The following is a 25,442-nucleotide window of genomic DNA, read 5'->3' on the forward strand; positions in this document are numbered from 1 at the left end:
ACAGCCGTGGGCAAGCCCACAGTCTTGGCTGTCCCCACCGAGCCACGAGCTGAGCTAACTAGGATGACGTACCGACCAATCTCCTCCTCGCGACGTCCCATACCGCCACGAAGCTGCCCTCGCGGGCCTCGAGATTGCTGCCGGCCTCGGCTGCATAAAGCAGGTGCACGTCTGCACTAGATCCAAGCTCCAAGACCATAGAGCTCTCACAAACTCGCGAGACTCTATATATCTCAATAACTAACCTTGGCCACCCTTTTATAGGCTCTTGGCCGGTCATCGGGCGTCCACACTTGGACGCCTGCCTGTCCATACTTGGGTGCCCGCCCGTTAGTATATCCCTAACTCAGCTCGTCAATCAGCCTGCCTAGCTCCAAGCTTCCCCAAGCCTCGAAACTAGTCTTGCGTGCGTGTAGCACACGGTAGATACACATTGTGCACATGACACCAACGTATGATTTTGATGTTGCTAGTTGGTTGAGGGTGACTACTTGTCATTGGTTTGACCATGCATTGTGAGCCTCGGTCCTCAATTCCATGCTGTACCTCAAATACATCTAGACCAACCGCTTCCTCATAAGATTGAAGTATATATCTGGATAGTCCTTTAAGTACTCCTCTGGCATCCATTTCGTTTCCATTTCCTCCAATACAAGCTTCTTTGGGGAAGGTCTTGTACATAGTTTCAATAAACTGTCATGGAAGGCATTATGTATCCTCCAATGATTTGAAAGGTCCAACTGATAACATACATGGTTGATCTTCTTGGTAACCGGAAAGGGTCCATATACCATCATTTCCTGACTTTGGCAATCCAAAGATAAAATCCATAGCAATACTATCCCATAGAACATTCAATGGGTGTAATAATCCTGCTAGCTTTTGTCGATTAAACTTGACCTTCTCACAAACCAAACATTCTGGAACATAAAGCTCAATGTCTGCTCTCATGCTAGGCCAAGAGAAGTGGCTCTCCAAAGCTTGAGTTAAGAGTCGAGATGTCTCTATGCCCCATGTAGGGTGGCGCATGGCACTCTTCCATCACTTTGGCCTCAAATCCTTTTTAACACATAGGCAGGTTTGTATCATAAGAAAACTCTCTTTGATGACATAGGCGATCACCAAATCTCCATTTTGCAATTTGTTCCAAATATCCTTGTAGACCCACATGCTTTTATAGGCATAAAGCCTTGTCTTTTGACAAAGTCACACACACACATACAATGACACATGGCATGGGCTATGACATCATCGCTTACACACACACTCACATAATATTTTCCTTAGAGGCTGTTCACACACAAACACACACTAGTACATCCTAGTACACTTATAAGGAAGTTACAAACTTCGGCTACATGTTTACCCTTTGACTTTGGAACCCGTATAATGATAAATGACTGGAGAACATATGTTGTCTCCAACAAACCCCCCTACAACAGATGTTCGAATGCCTAGGGACTGAAACAATGTTGGAGACATAGATGTTCTAACTTCTAACAAGTGATACATATCTCGATACATCAGAGATCTAATACATACAAATCCTGGTTGGAGGTTACTTATAAAATGTTAGGCCAAGAGGTCCTTGGTAGCAAGAGTAGCCTAAAAAGAATCTTGCACACTAGGGGTGCAATGCAATATTGGAGCACAAATATTATCACACTGGAAAGCTCACACAAGGTGATTACATCACGAAGCACATTGAGATACGATATCACTTCATGCACGAGCTAATTTGCATGAGCTAATTATGGATGTCATTTTTTTGGGGGACTTCTTGATGAGCGGAGGACCCTTGACTTGAACACGTAAAAAACAAAAAAGAAAAAAATTTGGGAAATTTAATCTCCCTTGATCAAATGTCGGTGAAGATTCTCTTTCGGTGGCGCTTCCAAGCCAATGCCAATGAAGATGTCGATAAAGATCTTGGTGAAGTTTTGATGATGCCCAAACTTGAAGCCAAAGCGCAACGCTTATCGATGATGTTGATGCAAGGAGTGTGAACGCCTAAGAATATATTGTATATGGCAACATGTGAGTAGGGCCTTAGAGAAGTTTGAGTGTGAATATACCTTAAGGATCTTATCCTATAAAGGAAAATATGGACGAAAAAACATAGGTGGCTAGTAGTGCAAGCGCACCGCTCGCATGTGTTATGCTTGCCGCCAATTCCTTCAAGATTCAACGGGTGTTGCTGTGCTGGTTCAACATTGTGTGGTGTGCTCGCCTTTGTTTTGCTTTGCTACTGTATTCTGCAAAAGGATTTGACACAAATTGCCATCTTGCTACTTACGATAGAGTGAGAATTGCCAGTTGGTGCGTGCAGAGCCAATCAAGGAGAAGATGTCAGGAAGAGTGCACTTGTGCCAAGACTTTGTAGGGCACAGTGTTTTGACCTTGTTGAAGTCTTCAATGCGCTTTTTGTTCTACTCAAAGTGGGTTTCGCAAGTCTCGCCTGATGCCACGTCTTCTTCTCTGCAGACTTCTTCATAATGGCTTTGAATCTCTACCTTGCTTATGAATAGCCTATGACTCAGCTTTGAATCTCTACCTTACTGATGAACTATGTTTCTTCCCAAAAAACCAAAAAACGTGTAGAAACATGGAGTTTCAGCAAAGATAGCACAACAATTGGCCAGCACAGAGCAGTCCCCCAAGATCAGACAAAACAGGGAAAAAACATGGACAATGAGGAAAAATGGAGAATACTCCACCCACAGTAGAGGCTCTCACTCCCTATTGAGTAATATGGTGCAGACAAGAGATGACTGCTAACACGATCTTCACGGCCTTATGAGACAAAAATTGCATCCCTTCTTTTGTCAAAAACCGAGGCTTTGATACCAATGTAACATGGGTGCTGGCAGAAGCGTGTGTATGATTGATTGATTCCAATTAGCATCTAATCAAAGACTTAAACCCATGCAACAAACTACTACTTCTTCTTGCTCTATACTCATTAGAGAGAGACGACCTAATCTACTATGCATCACTAGCATGAAGTATATATGACGCTGAATAGAGATTCTTAGTGGCAGCACTGCTCTTGAGTTCTCAATGACTCAATGGTGACTGATTAATCAATGAATGAATATGACTAAGGACTAGACTCCTATAGTGTCTAATGTTAGTGAGTTGGCTACCAACTCTACCAACCCTAATAATAACGTCCAACTGAGTGTCTTCACACAATAACCCAATAACTCTGTCCACACTAGGCTGCACTTGCACAATATTACAATGATCTGTCACAATAGCCCTTACAGATATATGAATCCGGCCACGTACTCTGCATTTGAGTTGGACAATGGGTAGAAGCATGCCCATGTTATGCTCTGGAGAGAGTGCATGTAACAACTCCCCAATTCCCATTAACTTGTCACAAGTAACTATGCTCCATTGGCATCCATACACATGCATGTGTGTGAGGCTGAGACCTTGATGAGCAAGTATGTGGATGGAGCTGAAAAAATGAACCAATAGAAGCTCTTACTCGTAACCACTATTGAATTGTTGGTTTGAACCAGCAAATACCTAGAGTGTCGGCGACAAAATGCATTGGAGCACTTTTAGTAGAATTAGGGTTTTTGAAAGTAAGATTTCTGCCAAATTAAGGTTTCAACTGAATTAGGGTTTTTGAAAATTAGGGTTTCAGCTGGACGACAACTTAGTGTACAGCAACATGTAGTGGCAACTATGACAATGGTACAACAATTTTTTTTTTCCAAAAAACGTTTTGCTTCCTTCCTTCCCCATAGAGATGCACCTAGCTTTTGGAGAGGGGGAAAGAGCCGTGCATTGTTTTTGAGGAAGGTGGTTTATTATGTCATCTTACAAGAGGCCACTCCTAGCTGCCCACGCCTTTATTTTAATAAAAAGGGGCACTGTTTAATTGCCTAGCTGGCTGGAAGATATAAAAGGCCTAAACTCACTTATAACGTGTCTGTCCACACTTTAATGAAATGTGAACCTGCAAAACAAAAAAATAAGCCATACCTCTTCTATAAATAAACAAAGAGTTTAGAGTCATACTTACCACCTGTCTACAACCCACAAACAAGGTTAGAATACAGATTGACTCACATGTTTCTCAGGAGAGGGCGTTCCCTACCCGTAAGCTAGATAGATAGATCTTGCAGGCAGCAAAACAACTCACGTGAAAACAGTTCCAAGCATGCAGTATGCCATGCAATAAAGTGCATTGCACAATCTTCTTTCACTTAGTTTGTACTTATCCACCTGGTTGTGTAGCCTTTCCGGACACTGGTTAGAATCAAGGTGACAAGAACTTAAAAAAAAAAAACTTATCTACATCTAAAACTTTAAAATTGGCATGAAGAGGAATGGTAGGGCATACTGTCACCAACTTGGACATTTCCCAGTATGAAAGGGGTTTGGTGGACTCCAGGATGTTTGAATATTTGGAAAGCACAAGCTTTGGGAATGGGGGATTATCCTAAAATACAAAGGACCACACTCCTAAAATTTAGGAGAGTTGCTATTTTTGGCCCGATTCCGATGGAAATTCTGTTCGCGTCATTACATCTAGAAGTGAGCAGATACCAAGAGTTGGCAAAGTGCCTTTGACAGAATGTCTACCAGTTGGGATATTTTTAGAGGTAAAGATTATGGAAGGACCCATCTCTTAGATTGGGACATGTGGCAAGAAAGTGGACCAAAGTGAGACAAGTGGCCTGACACTTGTTAGAAAGTGGATCAAAGTGAGACAAGTGGCCTCACACTTGTCACTTCAGCTATTGTGTGGATCTCCACTTGTCATTGTAGCCTTCTCTTGCCATTTTAGCTCATGGGAGGCCCAGATCTATAAATTGGAGCCCTCTCTCTTCACTAATGGAGGCTCTCTTGCTGCACACTAGCCTCTACCACCGTTACAGGAGGCTACCCTAATGATGGCTACTCTCTTTCTCTCTCTCTCTCTTGAAGGCTGCCCATGAAGAATACCGGCTGTTGGGGACTGTTTTGGAGGCTTCCATCGCGAAGAAATACTGAAGGCAAGGGTATTTAATCATTTATTATGATTTCTAGCCATTGTACTTGTTGTACGAGCCCTTGTATCGGTTGTACCAGCTTCTGTACTTGCTGCACCACCCATTGTACCGACTGTATCAGCTTTTGTACTTACTGTACCACCCATTGTATCGGCTGTACCAGCTTTTGTACTTACTGTACCTACTGTACTAGTCACTGTACATGCTATACTAGCATTTGTACTTACTGTACCAGCCACCGTACTTACTGTACCAACCATTGTACTTGTTGTACCAGCCACTGTACCGACTGTACCAGCCATTGTACCTGTTGTACCAGCTGAATGGAGAGTTGGGAGTTGGCTTTATGTGTACACGTTTAGCACTCTTTCCATATGGATATTGTGGATTATATTATCAAGCTTACAAGCAAGCTATATAGAGATATATCTCAGGATATCTTAAGGATATGGTGATGAGATATTTCTTTTGGCTTCATGACCTACCTGGCAAAGAAAAAGCTAAGTATACTTTGAGTTTGCAAAGTTGGTGATTTTGCTATTTACTATGAAGTGTTTTTGATGTTCACTAATCCTTGTATAGCCATGCAAGGAGAAAGGTGGTGTTGTTTGCCTTGACATGGTTTTAGGGAAACATTGTTTATGGCTCCCTTTATTGGGATGGATTATATCTATGGAGATTTCTTTCTTGGATGAGATTTATATAGATATTGGGCTTCACAAGCAATTTCTATGGACGAATCTGTCGGAGTTTATAGAGAAGAAATCTTTGGATATCTCATGGATATGATGCTTTTATGGATAAAGTCCACCTCTACTCCAAGATGTGTGGTTAGCACGCAGTATGTGGTAAGAGGTATGGTATACAGGTCTATGGATTCCTGGACTTCTTTTCTAGGGATTTGGATCTATCCTCAGGTTTATGGAATATGTTTATGACTCCCTTTTACTAGGATGGATTATTCTTTATGGCTCCCTTTATTTGGGATGCATTGGACTTATGAAACTCACGGTTCACATACCCTGTGTAGTGTTCTCTTGTCCTACGTGCTCTCTTGAAGATTGTTTCTACCATGTGTGGGTGGAACAATAGAGAGCAGATGGACGGGAACATGGACACGTCAGAGGGTAGTGTCGAGCACAACATGCCGTGTGTAGTGTTCTACGTGCTCTCTTGAAGATTGTTTCTACCATGTGTGGGTAGAACAATAGACAGCAGATGGAAGGGAACATGGACACATGAGAGGGTAGTGTGAGTTGGTGCCGAAATGCCTATAAACTGTGTAGCAGAAATGCTTATGGAACACCAGGTTATCTATGCCTGCGAGTGATTGTTTTATCTTGTTACTTGAGCCCACCTCTCATCCAAGGTGTGTGGTCAGAGTACCAACACGGAGTGCAAGTGGTAAAGTGGACATGACGCCTGGTTGGCACGGAACTTATATCTATGCCAAGGGTCATGTGGACCGATGTCTTATTGGCAGGAGACTTATTTTGTCTCGCCCATTTACTTGGGACATGGATTATGATATCTGGACTTATGGGACTGATTTGTCTTGCCCATTTATTTTGGGACATGATATTGCTATTATGGAGACTTATTTAGTCTCACCCATTTCTTTGGGACATGGATTCTTCAGATATATTGGATTTTTGAGACTATCTCGTCTCGCCCACTTGATGGGACATGATTATATCTTGAATATATGACTTGAAACTTAAAGTTGCGGACAACTTTTAAGAAACTGGGGAGGATGTCACCAGCTTGGACATTTCCCAGTATGAAAGGGGTCTGGTGGACTCTAGGATGTCTGAATATTTGGAAAGTACAAGCTTTGGGAATGGGGGATTATCCTAGAATACAAAGGACCACACTTCTAAAATTTAGGAGAGTTGCTATTTTTGGCCCGACTCTGATGGAAATTCTGTTCGCGTCATTACATCTAGAAGTGAGCAGATACCAAGAGTTGGCAAAGTGCCTTTGACAGAATGTCTACCAGTTGGGATATTTTTAGAGGTAAAGATTATGGAAGGACCCCCCCATCTCTTAGATTGGGACATGTGGCAAGAAAGTGGACCAAAGTGAGACAAGTGGCCTGACACTTGTTAGAAAGTGGATCAAAGTGAGACAAGTGGCCTCACACTTGTCACTTCAGCTATTGTGTGGCTCTCCACTTGTCATTGTAGCCTTCTCTTGCCATTTTAGCTCATGGGAGGCCCAGATCTATAAATTGGAGCCCTCTCTCTTCACTAATGGAGGCTCTCTTGCTGCACACTAGCCTCTACCACCGTTACAGGAGGCTACCCTAATGATGGCTAGTCTCTTTCTCTCTCTCTCTCTTGAAGGCTGCCCATGAAGAATACCGGCTCTTGGGGACTGTTTTGGAGGCTTCCATCGCGAAGAAATACTGAAGGCATGTACTAGTTTTTGTACTTGTTGTACCACGCATTGTACCAGTTGTACCAGCTATACCACCCATTGTACCGCGTATACCAGCTTTTGTACTTGCTATACCAGCCACTGTACCTGCTGTACTAGTCACTGTACATGCTGTACCAACATTTGTACTTGTTGTACCAGCCACCGTACTGGTTGTACCAGCCATTGTACCTGCTGTACCAACCATTGTACCGACTATACCAGCCATTGTACTTGCTGTACCGGCTGAATGGAGAGTTGTACTTGCTGTACCAGCTCTATTGCATGAAGACCCGTGGTTTTTGGGAAAGAATTAGTACCCACACGGAGGTATATGGATTATGTTGTTGGCTCGGCATTTCTACAGCCTATGTTCCGGCTCAGTTGCCTGGTGTTGGGCTGTGTTATGGCATTTGTATATGGATAATCCGGCATCTCCCGTGGGGAGAGTAAGGCCCTCAAAGCTTGTACATGATATTATTCTCCTTGGGTAATAAAATACTCCAAGGGGGGGGGGGGGGGGGGTCAGCCCTTTCCGGCCTCTATGTGGTGTCACACGTGCAAGCTCCATTTTCAGCATTTGTGGATGTTTTGTCTAGCTTTTATGTTTTATGCAAAGCGATGATGGATATGTGTTAAGGCTGTGGCCATGTTTAAGTGTTTTAATATGCATTGATGGTATCAACAAGTGTGTCAAAGGCCCTAGTCCCCCGGTTACACATGCATAGCATGTGGGAGGGATTAAGGCAGCGTGGGGTTCGCATGTTTCCCTATAGATCTCTGTAGGGTTTTGATGGGTTTTTATGCATTTTTAGCTCCCTCCTAAAGCTGGTGTATCTGATGAATACAATAGGGAAATTGTCCATAGAATCATTTGTATGCTTTTACAGTGTTTTCAAACAAGGAAATACTTATTGGTTACATTGGGTTTTTGGTAAAGCCCAAGGGCTGTACAGGGATACTAGAATATTGTGTTCTGACATCTCTTTGTTATCTGTAGTGATGATGCACAGGGACACTAATTGTGAAGATGTTATAGATCTAAGCAGCGATGATGAGGAGCTGCCACATGCTGACATTTCAAATAAGGAAACTTCCAATGTAGCGAGGCACAATAAATGCTTCCCCACCGGGCAGAACCTTGACCATGCATCTAGGCAGGAAGATTTTAAGCAGCACAATGGGTCCCAGGAACACGGGAGGAGTTTTGAGACTCACGAGGTGGCTACATTCCCCCATGCAGCTGTGAATGTTTACCAAAACAGAGGGCCCGGGATTTTTGACAACAGGGCGTGTTTGGTCAAGGATGACTTGGGTAGTTTGAATAATGCTGTCATGCAGGATTCGTCAAACAGTGTACATCCTCGGCCTTTCACCCAGAGCCCTTTTACAAGCACTTCTCTCCCTACTAACATACAGCAGAAGCAAATTTCAAAGAGGTTCTGGAAGGCTGGTGACTATGATCCTCATGTCATACAAAGCAGAGCCCCTGCAAGTATGTATACTTGACTATACCACTCTCATCATACGCATGTGGATGCTTTCTGACACATGTAATTAAGCATGCAGTTGCAATCTCATTCTATGTAGTTGCAGGTCAGGCAAAGATGACATGTATTCTAAGTAATCAATGTTGTATTTTGTACTATGCTGCAATCTCAGGATTTTTAAAGGGATTTTATGGTTAATGGTTCCAGACAATCACTTGGGTTAAGAATTTATTATCTTGGCCTTACTTCTTCGGAAGGGGATGAGGTAGAACTCAAGGTTGGCCTCATTTCAGCAGAGGTAGGGCTCAAGCATGGGATCATTTCAGCAGGTTGCAGGCATCCAGTAAGCGAGAAAAAACTGCCCACGAGTGGCTTGCCACAGGCATGCAGGGCACCCAAGTGGGCTTCCCCAAAATAACCTAAGCGGGCTTAAGTATTATTGGTGGCTGGCTGGTTGCAGCCCAGCTATTAAACAAGAATACATTGCTTTACACTTTAGGAAACATCGAAGCATTGTCCCATGTTTCCAGCCACCCCATCAGTGCAAAGAATCACAGCAGTTTGAGCCTGCAGAGTCCAAACAGCGGGAAAATTTGTACATTAGTTAAACTTTTATAAAGCATGAGTGTATATTTATAGTTTAGGAGGAATAAAATTCAACTTAATAGATATTAATAGAAAGTCTTTAGGAAATATGAAGAAAACACCAACAATTAAAAAAGACTTCAAAACCTTGATGGATAAGAGGAAAAAATTAGTAGAGGGTTGCTGATGACAACTGACAGAGATGGACGATTCAGGAAGCAGCAGTACAGCAGTGCAAAGGCTCAGTTTAGTGGCAATAAATAAAAACCTTGGCACCACAAATATTGCGAGGCCACGAAGCCCCAGGGAAAGTGTGATGTTGTGTTGCTATTAAGGTCTCTGTGTGGCTGACTATTGCTCCTCTTGCCGCATTTCAGTTGCGGCGGACAACTGATTAGAAGCCGGGGAGATGTCATATTTCTGACTATGAGGAACACCATGGAAGGGTAGGTATAGACCCTGGTGTGTGTTCGAGGCATGGTTTAATACATGTGGAAGGACTCCATGGAAGGATTGAGATCGTGGTGTGAGCTCCTGGCATGATTGGTTACATGTGGAAGGGCTCCATGGAAGGATTGAGATCGTGGCGTTTTGCATGGACATATAAGGACATGCAAGGTGTTCCCTGAGAGGTTTGTGAGCATACCATACCTATGAAGCCTGATGCAAAACCTGTCTCTCTGCTTTATGCATAATATTATGGATTCCATCTCCCAACTTAATCATCTTGTACCGAACCCTTCTCGGGCACCACCCATACAAGTATAAAGAATGCTCACTAGGGTGTCCACCCTTCCATGAGACTTTATCAGCATGCAACTTTCACCCGGGTATCCACCCTTCCATGAAGCCCTTCCACATGTACTGAGTCATGCCAGGAACTCGCACCAAGATATCAATCCTTCCATGGAGCCCTTCCACATGTAACCAATCATGCGCACAAGCAAAGACGAAAGCATCGATAAAAAGAAGGACATGACATCGACATGAAGCATGAAGAAAACAACTATGTGGAAGAAGATCACTGTGGCAGAAAAAGCAATTCAAGATGCCTCTAGCTCCAAAAATATCCTCTAAAATTTTGTATATCCTATCCTCTGGCACCAATGATGTAGCCAAGGTAGAATAAATAGCCAAAATTTGTAACCCTACTCTTAGAAGAGACCCCTAGACCTCAAAGATAGGTCAAGTCTCTATCAAGGGGGGGACCTCACTCTTAGAGATAACCTCTAGGCCTCAAAGATGTTAAGTCACCATCAAGGGGAGAGGTGAAAATATGTTATAAAACCTCGCATATGACCACCTTGAGTAGTCCAAAGATTTGGCACCAAGGGGGGGGTGTTGAGAAATGTGGTGCTAAAGAGCACAAGGAAGAGGTAGGGAGTAAGTTGAGTAGCCAAGAAAGTGCAAAGCATATCATGTAGCCACATGAGCAAAGGGATATATCCTACATTGGTGTACCTCATCATATAAAAGGGAGCCATTTCAAGTAATGATATCATATCACTTGCACACATCTCAAGCCTCTTTATGAGTACAAGTATTAATCTTGTAACCTAATTATGCTTGAGTCTATTATACATACTCATCACCATGAGTTCACTTAGGTATCATCCACCTTAGATTAGTCATGATAATTATGTTGTCATTAGAGTAGGATTAGTATCTCATTAAGCAATAATTATCATTAGGAGAGCTCGATCCATACTTTTAACACAACCCACATACCTTGCTCATTTCTAGAGTTGTTAAGAACATGCTCAGAAATGGAATCATTAGGTCTCCTATTAGATGTTTCCATGGCTTAGAACTTACTTACAAGAGGATAAAGTGACTTGAGTGGGATTAGAGGAGGAATAGGGAGGTTATAAGGCTTCTAGAGAATTAGACAAGAGCTTAGAGAGCTATAAACTCTCGGAGTAGGTCTAGCAATTTCTGCTCTTTTAGGTGGGTGAGATCCGTAGCTATAAAAACCGGTTTGGGATGTTCTCCTTCTTGAGTCAATTCTACTTCTTTGAGGTCGGTTGGGCCGTCATAACCTGTTTTGTTTTCTTTTGATGGTTTACTTTGAGCTTTGTCGAACACATGATGCCTTTCCCCAACAAGAAAAGCTTTAAACCTATTGGGTGCAGGATGTAAATCTTTTTCAAGTTCCGTATTGCCCATGGGCTCTCGGGACGCCTGGAAACCTGTGGATGAGTGTGTGCACACCTGTTTGGGGCTAAGGCGGTGGTCTTATGTGTTTTGCAGGTTGTAAGTGACCCCAAACTCAATTTACAGCTTATATTTTATTATACTAAGGTTTATGAGTGTAGGTTTTCACATACACTTAAATTTGGGCGGACAAATTATTAAGTGTTCACACACACTTATGTTTGGGTGGACAATTTTTAAGGTGTTCACATCAAAAGGGACCAATTTTTAACAAAGCTTGGCCAATACTCAAAGTGGGCAGCCCTCTAGCCAAGAAAAGCTCCATGAGTTGCTATTTTGGGGGAAGAGCGCTCAAATCAGCTAGGCGCCCCCCTTCCCAGTTGTTCTTGGCGGTGGAGCATGCAGAGCTGGTGCCAGTTGTGAGGAGGGCATGCAAGGGAGCTGGAGAGAGCTGGTCGACCATGAACAGGGCTGCTTTATAGTTGGTCGGCTGCCCCCATAGCTGCTATAGGAAAAAGCGATTCTTCTCTCTCTCTCTCTCTCTCTCTCTCTCTCTCTCTCTCCCTGGAAGCAGGTGACCACTCCTGGCCTCTCTACGGGGCTGGTCGACTGCTGTACAGCAGGTCTTTTGGCTGATTATCGATGCTCTGAAGGCCCGTGGTTCAAGGCAAACAGCAGAGCACTCACCTCATCTCGTGGGGTGACTATTACAGCATGTTTGTGGGCTGAAAACAGGGCTGTGCAGTCCAATTCAGCAAGGTTCTTCGTGATAGAATCGAAGGTAAACAGTCTCTAAACCTACATGAAGCCTGTGGCTCAAAGGGTGGAACCTTCAGGTGGCCAAAGCCAAGGTTTTCATGGCTGGTTATTCGGGACAGCATCACTGCTAGAGGGTGTGATCACGTACTAGAGTGTGGCTGTGCCCGAGAGGCTCTTGGAAGCTTGAGATTGAATACTCAGGCTACTGTTTGAATTGTTTTTCATGATATTCTGGATGTATCTGGTGCCAATTTGAAGAGTGTTTACTCTGTGGCACCTGTTCTCTTGTACTGGAACACTCGATCGGTAATAAAGACACCTCGGGGGGGTGGGGGCTGGCCCAACTTCAGCCCCAAGTGCTGTGTCTTTGTGCAGATTTTCATATTGTTGTTTTAGTGGTAACAAAGTATGATGATGATGATGTAAGATGCTATGTATGATGCCATGATGTTATGTATGCGATAAGGTTTTTTGTGTATACTCTTCCGTATTTGTGACACTATGCAAAACAACATAGACCCTTGGGCAATAGCTCTAGCCTTGGCCTAATAATAGCTAGTGATCCTATTAATGACTATAACTAGAGGCTTCCCTTATACTCCTAACCCAAGTGGGGTTATCTCTTGATCCTATGTTAACCTAACCTTGGTTAACTTATGGACGAAACATACTTCCCCCCTTAAGAACCTTTGATGTCCTCAGCAATGAAATGGGAAAATTGAGCCTTCAAATTCTAAACAGACTCCCTCGTAGCTCCCCTCTCAAATCTACTACTCCACTTGTCCACCTCCAAGATCCTTGGAGATTTACGTAGGTTAGCATAAGATTGAGCTCTTTCTTGTGCTGTTCTTACACTCTGCTTGGCTAAATTAAGCATCTCATGCATATCCTGCAGAAAACCTAAATCTTGCCTATTTTGGATCGTACTCAATCCAATCACAATCGGTGACCTATGTTAAAAAACGTAGATAAGCATGAATGGACTGAATCCTGTAGTCAAATGCTTATTGCTATTGTGTGGGAATCCAAATGTGGAAGATACCTTTTCCACTCTGGCTACCGTTTTGATACATAAGCCCTTAGCATATCTTCCAAGGTTTGATTCATGCGTTCAATCTAACCATCTGTTTGTGGATGATCTCAGGAAGACATACTTAACTTAGTCTCAAGCTTGACAAATATAGGGTGCCAAAATCTTGCAATGCACTTTGAATCTCCAACACTAACTATTTCCTCAGGCAATCCATACTGCTTGTATAACTCATCTACAAACAATTTAGCCAACTCATGACTCTTTATAATAGATCGTGTTTGGATAAACTTGGCCGTCTTGGTCAGTCTATCAACTATCACCTAGATAGAATCATGCCCTCAATTCGTTCGGGGTAACCCAACAAAAAGGTCCATTGAGATACTTTGCCGCTTGTTCTCTGGTATCTCCAAAGGATAAAGTAAGCCACCCTGCCAAAGGTGTTTTGTCTTATTAACTTGGCACTGGTTACATTCCTTGACATAGTCTTCCACACAAGTCTTGATGTGTGGCCAATAAAAAATCTCTTGACTAATGCAAGAGTCTTATAAAACATAAAAAGGTTGACGACAAGCATAGAAGGCAATTTGATGTCAAAGAGAATGATTGGGTATTGCTGAAATTCGAGAAAGCAAGACTTAGTAAGAGGCATGGCAAAGAGGGTGCATACCCTAAACTTGCAACCAGGTACGATGGGCCTTTTCGAGTGATCAAGAAGATCAATGCAATGAAGTGGCTTTCAAGTTGGCATTGCCTAGTCATTGGCATATACACAATGCTTTTCATGTGAGTCTCCTTTGCAAGCATGGAGGGCCGGAGTCCAATGAACCGGTTATTGACGATCCACCAGAAATGGATAAGCTTGAGGAGATTTTTGCAGCTAGAACAGATTGTGTATCACAAGGAATCCAAGCTTGCTAGAGGCAAACTTGTCAGGTGTTACCTTGTAAAGTTAAAGAACTATCTTTCCATTGATTCTAAATGGGTAGATGAAGAGTTCTTTAGAGATTGCTTGCACTTTTGGACAACTGTTTAGAAGCCGAGAGGAAGTCACCATTTGGCCACCCAACGGGTCCACCCTTGCTTTCTCATTATGTATATACATTGGACTGGCATCCATGGCAGTTACATATGCAGGGGATTCATGCCAATCATTTGATACTGTGGATTTGGCTTTCCGTTGGGACTTGTGCATGTGTGTACTTGCCCGAATATGCCTAGAGGATTGGTTTTCGATTGGGTCTGGTACCGCATGTACTTGCGTGGAACACGTCTATTTTGGTATAGTCTCCACAACGGGGATTGTGGTGTGACCTTGCAATGGTTGTCTGCACGTGAGCAAAGGCAATATCTAAGTCTTACATACTCTATAGCTGCAAATATCTCATCCTTTGTGCGAAGGATGGATGGAAAAATCACCTTATCATAAACAATCTCAAACAGGACCTTTTCCATAGATGCATACATTGTGGTGTTGTATGCAAATTCCACAAGCGGTAAGTACTTCTCCCATGAAGACTTTTGATCCGCCACATAACATTTCAAGAGATCCAACATGGCTAAATTTGTAGCCTCACTTTGCCTATCCGTTTGAGGGTGAGAAGTTCAATTTGGTGCCCATATCATCAAACAAGGCCTGCCAAAAGAGACTTGTAGTCCTGGGATCTCTATCCCCTACAATGGACTTCGGCACTTCATGATGCTTGAAAACTTGTGTAAGATATACCATATGCCCAGCTTTGATGGTCTTCTTGACTGGCAAGACGTGAGCTTGTTTGCTAAACTTGTCCACAATTGTCCAAATAGCATCATTACCTTGTTGGGTCCATGGCAAGTCCATAATGAAATCCATTGTAATACTTTCCCATGGCTGGTGTGGGAATAGGCCCTGGTGCCTTTTGTCTATCAAATTTCACCTTTTGACATGTGCTACATGCACGTATATGTGTCTCTATGTTCTTTTGCATACCTGGCCAAAAGAAATACCTCTCAATCATGTGCATAGTAGACATTATATCTCTATGACTAGCATATGGAGGAGCATGGCACTTATCCAAAACCTTTTACCTCATGTCACATATCACACATAGGCAATTATCTTTCACAAGATAGCCCTCTTTGATCACATATGAGACGTGCATGACCAGCCATTTAATCAGCCCGAATAATGGCAAAATTAGCATCTGTATGGCACAAATTACGCATGGCAAGCAAGTCCTTGTGAGAGGCAACTGAGATAGTTGCTACATACGGCTTTCGTGACAATGTATTTACCACTACGTTCTTCTTTCTCGGGGGGTGCAAGATCTGAAAATGAAACGTAGAGAGGAAATTGGCCATCCTCCTAGGCTTCTCTGACAATTTAGTTTGGGTAAGAAAATACCTTAAACTCTGGTGATCTGTCTTCACAGTGAAATTAGCCCCAAAAGGTAATGTTTCCATATGGTTAGTGCATGAATTACAACCATGAGCTCTTTCTCATAAATGCCAAGAGAGAGCTTTGCATCATGCAATCTACGACTCTCGTAAGCCATAGCATGTCCCTCTTGATTTAGGACAGGTTCTATGGAGTTTCGAGATGCATCACATTCCACAGTGAATGGCTTTTGCGAATCTAGAATGATCAATGCTGAACCATGTGTAGTTACATCTTTCAATTTGAGGAATGCATCTCTCTCTACATCAATCCATTTAAACATAGCCTTCTTCTTTGTCAAGTCATGCAAAGGAGAAGCAATCCATGTAAAGTGCCAAATGAACCTGCGGTAGTAAGAGCATAATCCAAGAAAACTACGGATCTCATGCTCCGATCTCAATTCATGCCAATTCCGAATTGCATCAATTTTTGCAGGATCCATCCGCACTCCGTCTTTGGGCACAATATGTCTAAGATAGTGTATCTCTGACAAGAAGACTCACTCTTCTTTGCATTTATGAAGAGTTTATGCTTACAGAGCTCTTCCAAAACAATAGTCAAATGAGCTCTATGTTATTCTTTGGTCTTCGAGAAGACTAGGATATCATCAAAGAAGACACCTGTAAATTTCTTGTACCCACAGAACATGCGATCCATCATTCTATTGAATGTAGCCGGGGCATTCCTAAGACCCAAATGAAAGAAAGAGAAAACACAAGTTGTAGGTCCAAGTACAAACTGTAGAAGGTTGTAGATAGTTGTTTATTGCTGAAAATGAGCACGAGGGAAGCCCATAGGTGCTTACAAGCATAAGAGACTATTGCAACAGCCAATGACCTCAAGCAGGTATGCAAAAGTGAGACGAGAAATGAGGAGAAGGGTCAGATACCTCTCATATGAGCAAGTCGGCCTGCTGCAGTAGGCCGACAATAGTCTTGAGCCATAAATATGCCATAAATAGTCTAGAAAGACTCATAAAAATGCTAGAAAAAACCTAAATGATGTCTACTAGTTATGCTAATGCAAGGACCTCATAGAAATGACCAGTACAAGCATGCTAGGGTTCATGTAGACCATCTGGAGATGATAAATATATTTTCCAACACCTCCTCTTCAGCGCCAGAGGGGAGGTCCAATACCTGCACGCTGAGGTAACACCTCCAAAGTAGCTCTCGAAAGTGGTTTGGTGAATAGATCAACCACACTGTCCTTGGTAGAACAGTAGGCCAGCCGAAGAAGTCCCAGCTCGATCCAATTGCGTACAAAATGATAATGCACCTCAATATGCTTGGATCGTCCGCGTATCCCAGGATTTTGAGCTAGAGCAATAACACTCTGAGAATCTGAGAAGATGGTAACCAAGGAAGTGTTGGCACAGCACAAATGCTCCAGAATCTGATGAATCCAAAGTGCCTCAGTGGAGTAGAGAAGATCGGATTTGTACTCAGCCTCGGTGGAAGAAGCAGCAACAGTCCTCTGCTTCTGAGACTTCCAAGAAACCAATCCTGTACCAAGCATGAAGCAATATCCAGATGTAGACCTCAGAGTACCAATACAGCTTGCCCAATCAGAATCTGTGAAACCAACCAAATTAGCACCACTGGAATAGGTGATGCCATAATCTGAAGTACCTCGAAGATAACGAAGAACTCTCAAGGTTACCTGCCAGACCTTCAAGCGGCTGATGAGAACTGGTTGAGAACACTCATAGCATAGGAGATATCTGGACGGGTGTTGGCAAGGTAAAGCAATGAGCCAACATTCTGTCAGTACTCTGTGGAATCCACCAATGGTGTATCATCCTCCTTCGATAACTTGGCATTGGGATCCATGGGCCAAGAGAGAGGTGTACAGTCTGACAACCCATCAAGTGAGAGCAACTTCTTCACATACTTTTTCTGAGAAATGAAGATACAATCATCTCTTTGCCAAGCCTCCAACCCAAGAAAATAATGAAGAAGGCCAAGATCAGTCATCTCAAATGTCTCTGAAAGCTTAGACTGAACCTGTGTGACCAACTTAGTATCTGAGCTAAAAAGGATGGGGTTATCAACATACAAAACAATGACACAAATATCCCCATAAGAAAGAAGCACATAGAGTTGCTGTTTGCATATGATCTCTCAAATCCAAGAGATAGCAAGAAGGCATCAAGCTTTTGATACTAGGCACAGGGTGCCTGTTTGAGACCATAGAGAGCCTTCTTTAGAAGATACACGTGTGTCTTGTCCCTGAATCACAAAACCAGGAGGTTGCTAAACATAAACTTCCTTCTCAAATCTCCATTCAGAAAGGCGGATTTTATATCCGGGCCATCTGAAGTTTGCAGTCAGAGCCAAAATAATCTTGATGGTGGTATATCTGGTTGTAGGAGCAAATGTCTCATCAAAGTCTTCATGTGCCTTTAGAGCATATCCTCGAGCAACGAGGCGGGCTTTGTACTTGTCCAAAGTACCATCTGTATGAAACTTGACTCTTTTTTTTTCTTCAGAAAGAGACTTATATTAAGTATGAGAAAAACATACAACAATCACAGCTATAAGCTAGAAAAGAATAGGATCACCCCAATATGTAAGGTGATTTCAACCACTGAGGAGCATCATGATGCCATGTAAGAGCTGTGGTACTAGAGGAAAAGAAGATGCCATGGTCCCACTCCCGCATAAATATCACGCGCTTCACCTGCGCAGAACGAGAGGGCCCTTGAATGCGAGCCCAAGTAGCCATAAGAGTATGGATGATATCACCCCATATAGTACTAATGCACTGAGACCCAAAAATCTGGACACCCTCAATAGCCTCTGTGCATCTAGCTTTCTAGATCTGCCATGCTGTAATACGGGCAACAATCTCCCAACTGGTGTCAATCCTCTGTCTGGGGGGTGTATAATCTGAGTGAGGAACATCTTGCAATAAACCATACTGGGCAATACCTCTACGAATGAAAATAGCAGAATCTGTACCACTGCCCTCATAAAAAAGCGGCGGACCGGACTGGGAGAGCCAAGCAACTGCCCCCCAAGTCACATGCATGGCTCGGCCACTCAATTTGCCCATAAGTTGGGCTACAGAACCCCAAATCTGCTGTGCAATGCTGCATCCCCATAAACAATGTTGTACAGTCTTAGAATCTGCCGCACACCTAGGACAGGAAGGTGCTACACCGAAAACCGATCTCCACTTATTGGTGGGGAGACCACCATGTAAGAATAACCAAAAGAAATGAGAGATCTGGCTCCTTCTGTATGAGTGCCAAAGTCTATTCCAATATTTGCGCTGTATCACTGGAGAAATATGATAGCTCTCCCAATGAGGCCTGAGAGTAGGGATCCTATGCATCTGTCGAGTCAGGAGAAGCCTGGTATTCTGGAGAGTGAAACTGAAAAAAGGAAGGCTTTCCAAAGGATTGAAGGCATCAATCCACTCCCACTCTCTTGGATCCCAATGAAGATATCCGATAGGACTGCCACCATATAACCACAAACACCAAGAGCCATGAGTCACTATCTGAGGAGAAGGGTCAATGAACCAATGCTTCCCCGAACGACCAACAATCCTCACTAGACTAAGTCTAGTATCTGGGATGATCTCCTCCATACTACATCTCCTCAATCTCCCTCCAGGCATAATAATAGAGTAAATGATGCAATCTGTAGCCTCCTGACCTGCAAAGGTATGCCTATCCTCGAAAAAACTCCCAGCCAACTCGGATGATAGTCTCCGTGAAAGGTCCCAGAAAGCCACTCATGTGGAATAGCTGCATCAATCTGATCAATACGAATGCGAGAGCCCCTAAGATGCTGAATGGATGCAGCTCTCTGATCCTCCGGAAGACTCTTAAAGGTCTTCCAAGCAAGAACTGTGTATGCACATCTCTCCCATCCAGACCACTGCATATAACGAGATGCACCAAGTGGCCGACTAGCGTCATCCCTAATGAGCTCGTTCCTTATAATAGGTTGTTGGTCAGCCTCATCCAAAGACCTAGGAAGCCTTTGTCGCAAAAAAGATCTCATGCTTCTCCATGCTCTGACAATGGCTGCAATAAGAGGGGAAGATGGTGCACTGATATCAGCCTCTGTGAACAAAAAACGTGTGCTGGGCATCTAGTCTCTCCCGACCCTGGGTGTACATCCGAAAATCTGAGACAAGAAAAAATCCTTCCAAGGCTCAGTGCCTAGTAGGAAACCTCTGACCACAAGTTTGCAGAGCAACGCCCTGCATTGAATATCCGGATCAATAATATTCAACCCCTCCTCTTGTTTGGGTTGAATGACTGTGAGCCAAGCTACCCTGGCACGAGTGTCTGAGGTGCCATCCAAACCCAACTAGAGAAAATTGCGGATCAATCTCCGCAATTGGCCAATGCACGCACGAGAGAAGCACCAACAAGAGGCAATAAACCAAGCTGAGGCAAGCAATACCTGATTAGCCACCAAAGCTCAGGAAGCTAAATCTAATCTCCTGGAGCTCCAATGGAGGAGCTTCTTCTGAATACTCATAAGTACCGGAGCAAACTGCTGTGCAGGAGAAATATCAATCCCAACTTGGCATCCCAAATATCTAGCAGTGCATCCTCTGCTGATCCAAGTAAAACCAAGCTCTCCAAGCAACTCTCGGTGAATCACTAACGTGCCAATTAATGAGTGCCCCTGCTGCCAAAGAGAACTCCTCTAGTGCTACCCGGAAGGAACATAAACATATATGTGAAGCCTCCAAGAACATGGCTGTGTCATCAGCTAACTCAGAGTCAACCAATTCCTCTTGACTACGAAGAGGCAACCTCAATCCCGAAATACCAGGAGTGGAGCGGAGAAAGATGCTCATGGCCTTTGCAACTATGATATATAATAATGGGGCTAAAGGGCAGCCCTGCCGTACTGAGTGAGAAATCTGAAACCGCTCTCCTCTGTCATCGCAAGCGAGCACTCTACTGTGGGCATCACGATACATGCATGAAACTCCCTTGATCCATCTTTGAGAGAAGCCCATATGGCTAAGAGTACCCTCAAGGAAGTCCCAATCCACTCTATCATAGGCCTTCTCAAAATCCAAGAGCAGAATGGCTAAGGGCTGATTGCTCGCTTTAGCCCATTCGACAGCCTCCCAAAACGAGAAAATGTTATCAAAGATGCTCTTGCCGTCGTGTAAGAATCCATTCTGAGTATCATGAATGAAATCTTGCAAAATTGGCTGCAATCTGATGCTCACTGCCTTAGCAAGAATCTTATAGGCAGTCCCAAGTAAGGTGATAGGTCTCCACTGGTCAATCAATGTCTTATCCCCACTCTTAGGAGTAAGATAAATCAGCCCCTCAGTGAGAGAAGAAGGCATAGAACCTGTGTCCCACATCTCCTGCAAAGCCGATGTGATCTCAGCCCCAATCTCATCCCAAAAAGTAATGAAAAAACCAGGGGAGAGGCCATCCTCCCCTTTGGACACTTACCATGAGGTAAGGCATGAAGAGCATGACTAAACTCCTGCATAGAAAAAGGGGCATCCAGAGCAGCACACATCTCCTCAGTGATCAAATGTGGCAATGCATTCCAAACCTTCCTCTGTGCCCTGTGTCTCATATCAGAGTGCGGCTCAGCACTAAGAAGCTGGCAATAGAAATCAGTGGCAATTTGTCTAACCATAAGGGGATCTGAGTGAAGAGTCCCATGTGAATCCTGCAATTGCCTGACACTATCTCTGACATGAGATGGGCCGTGAATAGCAAAGAAATGTTTGTTACATCCGCCACCCATCTGTGTCCAAAAGGATTCCTGGGCATGGAAACGGTACTCCGCGCGTTGCTCAAGAGAGTGATGAAGTTCTGCCCTATTCAAGAATGTCATCTATGCGTGGAATCGGAAACCGATTCTTGATGGTGAGCACTTACATGTAGGCTGGCCTATCAGGTGGTGAGCTACTTGCTTCATGATCTCCTCTCTTGGGATGCACTTACACGTAGGCTGGCCTATTAGGTGGTGAGCTACCCGGCACAAGATCAATGCAATGATCTTCTGGTCATACGGGTGGCAACTCATCAGCAAAACAATCATTGTACTCTTGCGAAAATTTCAGCCTATCATTACTAAGAGTGTTCACATGCACATTAGTTTCTTCAACATGATCTCGTACGAAAATCAAGTATGCAAAATAATCTTTTTCATTACTTTCTTAATTTGTACATGAGATACAATGGGGATAGTATCACCCTCTTCACCAGCATCAATTACATGGTCTCGGCCTTTATGCATGAAGGTGATCTTGTTGGTCTTGTAAGCCTGGTGCATATCAATGCGCGTGTGCCAAGGCTTTCTAAGCAATATATCATAGCCATTGAAAGGCGCTACGAGAAAGTTTTCATGATCCACATAGTCTTGAAGGTGTATGCGTAACTTGCCAATAATTGACGTAATTTGCACTTCTCTACCAACAAAGGCAGTCCTTGCTTTAATTTGAGGACCCATGTCTCCCACTTTGATATCCAAAGCAGCTGCCAGTGGTGTAGATTTAAAGTTCTCAATTGCACAATCGTCAAACTTGAGCAAAGCGTGCTGATCCTTAAGCTGTCCCCCCAAGCTTTACATACAACCCTGTCTTTGCTATCATGTGAAGTATTTCCCTCTATGTCGGGAAAACCATATGCACATTGGGCTTTGGTGTATTTATATTATCATGCTTCTTCTTGTTTGGGCATGCTTTTGCTATATGCTCAGTGCTGCCACGAGTAAAGCATTTGCTCTCGCTTATATACTGCACTTTCTGCTCAGCAGCGAGACCATAGTCTTTCACTTTGAAGGGACACTTCTTGGAGACTTATTTTGTCTTGGTTTTGGTCCTTTGTAGGTGGCTGTCCTCTATTTTGTAGGTTTGGGACAGTCCTCTCTTTGCTTTGGAATGAGAGTTTAGCCTTGTTGGATCGACTCAACTTGAGTTCCAATTGCTCGGTGGCAATGGTGGCTACAATTAGTTGTTGTAATGACTAGGGTACATTTGTAGTCCCGCTTTGTACAGGGGCTATAATCTTGATTGAAATTTTCTCTCCTTTCTATCTCTGGAACATGCATAGATGGAGAAACCTCCAAAAACACTTTCCAAAACCTGTGCACATATGAATTCACCGTCCCCTTTCATTCCGTCTCACCCAATCCCACTTCATTGTTATCTCATTTAATAATGCATTGGGAGGCAAGAACTGGGCATAAAACCTATGCTTGAACTCTTCCCATGATCTAACAGGATTTGAGGAGAGCTTCTCAGTAAGCTACCAATGAGCAGCCGTACCTTTCATAAACATACTTGCATGCCGGATCATGGATTTGTGAGTGAAATCCTCATCACTAAAGGCAATATCAAATTGGCATCATATTCTCCATGTATCAAACTTAATAGATTTGTCTCGATCTTTGAAGTCACAAGACTTTGATGCATTAGCCTGCCTCTCAACATGTTTTCCCGTATGCATGTCCATTGGGACAGTCGTTGTGTCTGGCATCATTTCGGAACAAAAGGGGATGCATTGGTCTTAGAAACATGTGCCTTTTTAGCATGAGGCATGGGCCCGCATGGCTAGCCTCTCAACATACATTGGTGCATTCTCATCCATGACTTCTTCCTCACGAGCACACTCGAGCGCATGAGAGAGACGTGGAATACCTGCACCAACAAAAAATTGCTGCCCATGTTGCATGTGTTCTGCATGCACATTTTCAGCTGACAATGGCATTTGACCTGCATTTTGACCATTGCCATAAACATTGCATCCTTCACGGGCTACATAAGGTATACCTGCAAGGCGTGAAGTCACTGATGGTTCCTCTCTAATTATATGAGGATTCATCCTCTTAGACATGTCCTCTTGTTCAACCACTTGTGGGGGTACCAATACATGTGGGATAGTTGCATTTTCTCCATAGGTATTCTCAGTACGGGCCAATTGTGCACATATTGCATCCCTCGGTTGCATGTGCAACACTTGAGCTATCATTGCCATGCCATGATCCATAAATGATTCAGCTTTCTTGGTCTTCAAACGATGATGTACCAATGGATCTGGTGGTAGAGCTTCAATTCTTCTTCTTGTGCATAAAGACGAGCCTCTTTTTGCTAAGTTCAAGAGAACCGTATGCTTTGATACCAATGTAATTCCACTGATCGGTGTGGAATGTTTGGTTGAACACAATGCTAATCAATACACACAAATTCATTGAGATTTAATAGACAAGTAGCATGATACAAGATGTATTTTGCTGAATTTACAAGAGACGCACAATGAGCCGGAACGGCCGGCCGCTCCCTCAAATAATGTATACTGATCTTGGGAGAATCAAGTACATAGTGTCATGGGCATTTCTGACCAGATTTCCTTACCAATGCATATGAATACGGTATTGCAAACAATATGGTTGTCGGTGAAGATCTTCAACTCACACTACCCTCTAAGTGCCCATGTTCCCTACCATCTGCTCTCTATTGTTCCATTCACACATGGTAGACACAATCTACAAGAGAGCACGTATAGGACAAGAGAACACTACATAGGGTATGTGAACATGGAGTCCTGCTCCTCCCTCTTGCTACTTGCTTCCATAATTGAGCATTAAAGCTTACCAATTGCAAGTAGAGTGGATGTCAGTGAAAGTCTTCATGATGGAAGCATCTAGAGTGTTGAAATCTTGAATTTATTGAGATTCTTCAAAACAAAAGTCTTCAAGTGGTTGCAAGGAACCGTGGGAAAGCTTCCCCTATGGAAAGGAAGACTAAATTAGGGTTTTTAACCAAAAGACTAGAAATTACAGCAAAGAAAAGGACTGTTTTGCTGAATTTCAGCCATTGGGAGTGTATAGGAGAGACCCTCTTGAAAGGAGGTGCCAACTTCTAGAGAGAGGAAGAAGACAAAGATGATATCTCCACCCTGGGTGTCAGGCAGAGAGGGAAAGCTAGTTGCGGTCCAAGCTAGGACTGACACATGGCTGGTTGCTCTCTTTGAACAAAGGGCATAAGGTCTGGGCGGCAGACATTGAGCTTTGTCTACCTTGGGACAACAGTGTGTGCGAACACAGGGCTGGTCATAACTTATAAGTGAGTTTTGGTCGCCCAAAACTTAATAAAGTGTAGACACACACGCTAGGTTTTGACCAATACTTTCCACCTGTCACATGCCACATAAGCATGTCAGGAGAGAGTTTCGCACGCATGGCTCACGGGCAGGTGCCCCTGTCACTATTTGGGCATTCTCTGCGCTTCAGGCCTATGGACGAGTTCTGTAGGATGGACTGGCATCTTATGGTTGGGGACTTATGTCTACACCGAGAGCCAGTAGGCTGGATATATGGGTTGGGATTGTGTATCTGCGCCCAAATCCAGAGTGTGGTACCACGGACTACAAGCTAAATGAATAGGGAGACTGTTCAATGCATCCTTGCATAACATGTTTGCAAGTTAAAAATCCTGTCTTTGCATGAACTATTTGATTGCATGCAAGATTTGTTTGTGTAGTTCACATGTAGGGGACGCCCTCTTGTGAACCGTGCGAGTGAAACTGTATTCTGACCTCGTTTGTGGGCTGTAGACAGGTGGTAAGTACA

The 25,442-nt window shown here is 43.5% G+C and overlaps 1 protein-coding gene across 2 annotated transcripts in view; it reads left to right on the top strand.

Moving 5' to 3' along the window:
- Positions 1-25,442, top strand: part of LOC147627795 (uncharacterized) — a 110,138-nt gene that overhangs the window by 5,631 nt on the left and 79,065 nt on the right. For both annotated transcript variants that reach the window (XR_015268330.1, XM_086814772.1), the window contains exon 2: positions 8,431-8,925. Coding sequence is in view for 1 of the 2 variants with exons in the window: in XM_086814772.1 (XP_086670898.1) it covers positions 8,433-8,925 (493 nt within the window). In the remaining variant the exon portion in view is untranslated. The remainder of the gene's footprint in view (positions 1-8,430; positions 8,926-25,442) is intronic.

The sequence above is a fragment of the Cibotium barometz genome, chromosome 20, assembly GCF_041138505.1.
Source record: "Cibotium barometz isolate CiBa-2024 chromosome 20, ASM4113850v1, whole genome shotgun sequence".
Lineage (NCBI taxonomy): Eukaryota > Viridiplantae > Streptophyta > Polypodiopsida > Cyatheales > Cibotiaceae > Cibotium > Cibotium barometz.